Source organism: Sesamum indicum, linkage group LG8 (assembly GCF_000512975.1).
Source record: "Sesamum indicum cultivar Zhongzhi No. 13 linkage group LG8, S_indicum_v1.0, whole genome shotgun sequence".
NCBI classification, from domain to species: domain Eukaryota; kingdom Viridiplantae; phylum Streptophyta; class Magnoliopsida; order Lamiales; family Pedaliaceae; genus Sesamum; species Sesamum indicum.
Genome location: NC_026152.1, coordinates 13641486 through 13646574, shown reverse-complemented (window position 1 = coordinate 13646574; position 5089 = coordinate 13641486). Strand labels below are relative to the sequence as shown.

The following is a 5089-nucleotide window of genomic DNA, read 5'->3' as shown; positions in this document are numbered from 1 at the left end:
TAAGTGTTTTATCGACAACTTATTCCCATTGCATTACAAAAAAGGTTGTAAGTTTACCATTAACAAACCAAATATGACTTTTTAAAGATATAATAAGGTTGAGGAATGTATATAGCATTCTGCATAAAAGTATCCCATTTATTTAATTTGAGGGAGCAAATTTTCTGTTAAATCCTTCAATTTTAGAAAAGGAAAGGGCATTTATATCATACAAATTTGTTATCTAGTGATTAGAATACACTCGATATGTACGTAATACTGAAATTTTTATTATAATGAATTGCATAAAAAAACATAATATAAATTAACTTTGAATCAGTATGAATAAAGAAATATTAATAATATTTTAATATAAAAAACGATACTTTTCTTTTATAAACGGTGGTTATGACACCACCACATCAAATTTTTGTTGCGTTGATAATAATCTTAAGTTGGGTGTTATTTTTTTTCTTTCTTTGTTTGAAAATGTGATGCATCAATTTATATATTTTATTTTTATTTATAATATATTTTAAAATATAAAAAATTATTTATTATATATATGCAGTAACAATATGTTACAACGACTAATTAATTAATAAAAAATTACATTTCAAGAAGAAATGAGTACAATTTAATTATATTTTAAATAAGGATTAAATGTAATTTTACCCCCTGTGATATGTGAAATGAATAAAAAAATCTCTAATTTTTCTTAGCAAATTAACCCCTTGTGTTTTGAAAACTGAAGCAAATTATCCCTCTATCTAAAGTTAGATAGGAGGATACTTTTTTTTATTTTTCAAAATATATGGATAAATTGCATTTTCCCCTTTTAAGTAATTCATGTTTTACCAACTATGATAGGTATCTCAGAAATTTACCCTAAAGATAAATAAAGAAATTCACTCACCAATACAAAGGAATTGGATTAGAGTACGCGTAGTGCGTATTAATTGTGGTCAGATACAACCCACCATCCGCGTACAATTTTACTCAAGAGTAATGGAATTCAGCTGTCCAATTATGATAGCAAACAATAAATCCAGACAAGTGATTGGTCCACACTAGATTTAGAGAAGAATTGCAAGAATAGGATTTTTTTCCTTGGTAAAAAAGAGTGGGAAAAGAACAAAAATCATCAATGAAAAGCCGAAGAAACATGGATTGGAGGCCCAGCCTCTGTCTTTCTTGCACAACAAAAATAGGTCATATTCTGTTCAGCATCACTCAGCCTTGTCTAAGTTATGTTCATCCCCTCTGTGGCAATGCCTATGTCTCATACAATGGACACTTCTGGATAAAATTTGGAAGAATGCCTGTCTCCATTATGGGGAAATCGCCATTCTTTTTTTTGACATAATATAATATATTCGAATTTAAAAAATCGATTGAGTGTTTTGATAATTTTATCATAAAATATAATTGGAGCACTTAAGATTGTCCGTTCTGATTTCAAGAATCTTATGAAAACTTTTTTTACAGGCATTCCATGAGGGGATGGTGTTTTTGTACTTGTAAACTGTTATAACGCAAATTTCATTTTTTTGAAAATAATGAAACAAGAAAATGTTAAAAATGAATTTCTTGGATTTAATTGTATATTTTATGGTACAAAATGTCTACTTTGAATCCCTTGATTCTTCATGCCAAAGAAAACCCGACACATGATATGGAGTTGAGCATACCACAAGTAGAGTCGATGGACCACCTGTTAAAAAACCCTACAAGTTCAAAGAAAATCACTCAAAAAATTTTAAAATCATCTCTAGTGCAAATCAAAAAAATTTGCGACGTTAAAAGTTAAGAGATTCGTCGTCATGACATAATAAAATTCAACGAATAATTGGTGATTGTAGTGCGAATCCCATATATTAACATTATCAAAATTGAAGCATTGCAAATATCAATATCTTATATTTGACATGAAAAACAAAGGTAAAAGTTTGAACAAAATACATACCAAATTTAGGTATAAAACTCCACTCCAAGTTTCAACCTTTTCACATGCATATCAATATCTTAATCAACCTTAAGCAATGTAGAGTTGTAGGTACTCATCATATTTTACATTTCTGTTCTTTATTTTCTATTGGCCTTGGGGTGTGTGGGGTGGGGGTGGTGTGGGGGCGGCATAGCTTTTGTTGCTGAAGGCCTTATTTTTAAATGTCTGTAACACTATTAATTATTAGGCACCATAGGGCTATATAAAGGACCTTAAACTCCTCGCTTCTCCTCATCTCCTCATTCCCTCTCAGGAATGCACTGAAAATCTTGAAGAGGCCTTTCTCCTCTTTTTCTCCTCATTTCTTGCTCTAAGTTCGGCACATTTGCCTTCGCAGAGAGATGGGTTCTCGTCAGCTATGGACTCTGTCACTTGGTTTCTTGATGCTGCTCTCTGGGGCTCTGGGGGCTGCTCCAAAGAAACCAGTGGATGTGCCCTTTGGGAGGAACTATGTGCCCACATGGGCTTTTGATCACATCAAGTACTACAATGGTGGCTCAGAGATCCAGCTCGTTCTTGACAACTACACTGGTAAAATCTACTCATTCATGGACTTTATTCAGCCTAATCTTGCAAATGCTATTGCTAGAAAGGGTTTGAACTTAGTGAGTCTAACTCTTGATTCTTTGGTTTTCAGGTACTGGATTCCAGTCAAAGGGTTCTTACCTGTTTGGGCACTTCAGTATGCATATTAAGATGGTTGCTGGAGATTCTGCTGGCACTGTTACTGCTTTCTATGTAAGTAAAGACTACTTTTTTGACCATAGTTTTTGGGCTGCTTTTGTTCATAATCTTGAACTGTTACTTGTCATCCATTGGGTGGAAAGCAGATAACAAGGAGTATTATAATTATTCCCTGTTCTTGGGAAAAGGGCCATTTCTGATCTCCTTTTCTGCTCCTTAATTTGTTCATTAATTAGCTAAGAAAGATTGATCACATTGTAGCTTTGATGGGCATTTTTTGAGTTATTTGTGTTGAATTCTTTTTTTCTCTCAGCTATCTTCTCAAAACTCAGAGCATGATGAGATAGACTTTGAGTTCTTGGGGAACAGAACTGGGCAGCCATACATCTTGCAGACCAATGTTTACACTGGGGGAAAAGGAGACAAAGAGCAGAGGATTTATCTTTGGTTTGATCCCACAAAAGCATACCACACTTACTCTGTCTTATGGAACCTCTACCAGATTGTGTAAGTTTGCTTTGCTTTCTTCTCTACATCTCTTTTTTGTTTAAAGCCCTTCATTTGCATATTAATGTACTTACCAATTGATGTAATTATTGGTTTCACATACTACTTAACATTCATATGGATAATGTGGGCAAGTACTTAACAGCAATAATGTCTCCTTGAGCTGCTGCTAGGGAACTTAATACTTTAGATGAGAACTGTAATTCAGCGGCCGAGCATGACTAGTATTGTGCACACCAAAATCTATGTGGAGTTTGCTTTAATGTTGTTTGTTTCGGTTCCCTGATAGCATACAAGTGTTTATTTTTCATAGTTGAGTCCTTGTTTATCTGCGCCTCTGTGGCTAATTCTGTTGATAATAGATTAGTTTATACCTTTCTGTCGATATCTTTTTGACTTGAGGTGTCGGGCACGTGAAATTAAGGGGGCCGACCGGATTCGTTGTGTTCATTAATGGCTCCAATTAAAATTAACTTAAGGACTCTCGATGGATGGTTTCCATCTGTATCCACTTAATGTATTTATCTGGTGGGGTATAATTAAGTAGTCGGGATCATGTGCGGCTTTTGACTTTCAAGAAGCATTATTAACATCTTAATCCTTGCTCCTATGCCGCTGATGGAGGAGGATGGATAACAGGAAACACTTTTGAAAACACTCCCAACAGAACTGAAACATACACAAAACAACTATAGTACTGGTCCCGTCTGGTCGTTTTGAATTCTTTTATTGACATTAGCATTATTTGATACCCACCTAAACGATTTTCTGTTTTAGAGATATTAAATATTAAATGATGTTCGTTTCTAGATGGGGTCACTCGTTTAGCGACTTGAATTACTTTTGGTTAGAGAAAGTGATGCATTTGAAAGAGGCATGCATGGTTGCAAAATCTACTAATGTCTTGCTTTACTTTTTGCCGAAAGTATATGTAAAGACATGATATGATGATTCTTGATTGATGTGGGGACACACAGATTCTTCGTGGACGATGTGCCGATCCGTGTCTTCAAGAACAACAAGGATTTGGGAGTGAAGTTCCCATTTAACCAGCCCATGAAGATATACTCGAGCTTATGGAATGCAGACGACTGGGCAACAAGGGGCGGGCTCGAGAAGACCGACTGGTCCAAGGCTCCATTTGTGGCTTCATACAGGGGCTTCCACATTGACGGTTGCGAGGCCTCCGTCCAGGCCAAGTACTGCGACACTCAGGGCAAACGGTGGTGGGATCAGAAGGAATTCCAGGACCTCGATTCCTTCCAATGGCGTCGTCTCCGTTGGGTACGCAAAAAGTACACCATTTACAACTACTGCACTGATCGAGTCAGGTTCCCAACCATTCCAGCCGAGTGCAAGAGAGACAGAGACATATGATGTGATCTTGAATGTATAAGCCTATCTATATCTAGGTATTACCAGTTACTTGATCATACTTCTGGGAGAGCCAAAACAGCCCACAACATGTGAAAGTTTCCAACATCAGATCTCAATTTCCAGGGCTACTTCTGATTCAATTCCTTTATATTATTGTCATGTTCGGCTGTCAGCGCTTCTCTCCCTTCCCAGATTTTATATGTATCTTCTATCTGTTGTGATTTGTCTTTGTTTGCATAATCAACCAGCATTCCATGCACCCATCACTCATGGGTTCTTCTAATGCTCAACTATTTCATATGACTGCTCCAAGTATATTTATTTTATTACAAATCATTAAATTATTCGAGAAGCATCCTGTTATGTATCTCATATTTCTAGAAGAAAATTTACTGCTACATATATTTTAACAGGTATAAATTGAAAGTCGGGGTAATGGTAAATGATTATCATTAATTAAGAATCAATGCAAAAATTTAGTTTGCTCACCATGACAATTGTGTTGCGACCCATAACTTTTTGTAATAACTATTT

At 35.4% G+C, this 5089-nt stretch overlaps 1 protein-coding gene across 1 annotated transcript; it reads left to right on the top strand.

Annotated features, from left to right (window-relative positions):
• On the top strand, positions 2329–4855 carry LOC105168500 (probable xyloglucan endotransglucosylase/hydrolase protein 5). The gene is made up of 4 exons (XM_011088604.2): positions 2329–2518; positions 2625–2725; positions 2985–3178; positions 4156–4855. Exons 1-4 carry the CDS (start codon positions 2329–2331, stop codon positions 4553–4555), a joined length of 885 nt encoding a protein of 294 aa, XP_011086906.1. The 3' UTR covers positions 4556–4855.

Coding starts and splice junctions, on each gene's coding strand:
- LOC105168500 (XM_011088604.2), top strand. CDS start 2,329: ATGGGTTCTCGTCAGCTATGGACTCTGTCACTTGGTTTCTTGATGCTG. Junction 2,519..2,624: donor CGTTCTTGACAACTACACTG/GTAAAATCTACT, acceptor TTTGGTTTTCAG/GTACTGGATTCCAGTCAAAG. Junction 2,726..2,984: donor GCACTGTTACTGCTTTCTAT/GTAAGTAAAGAC, acceptor TTTTTCTCTCAG/CTATCTTCTCAAAACTCAGA.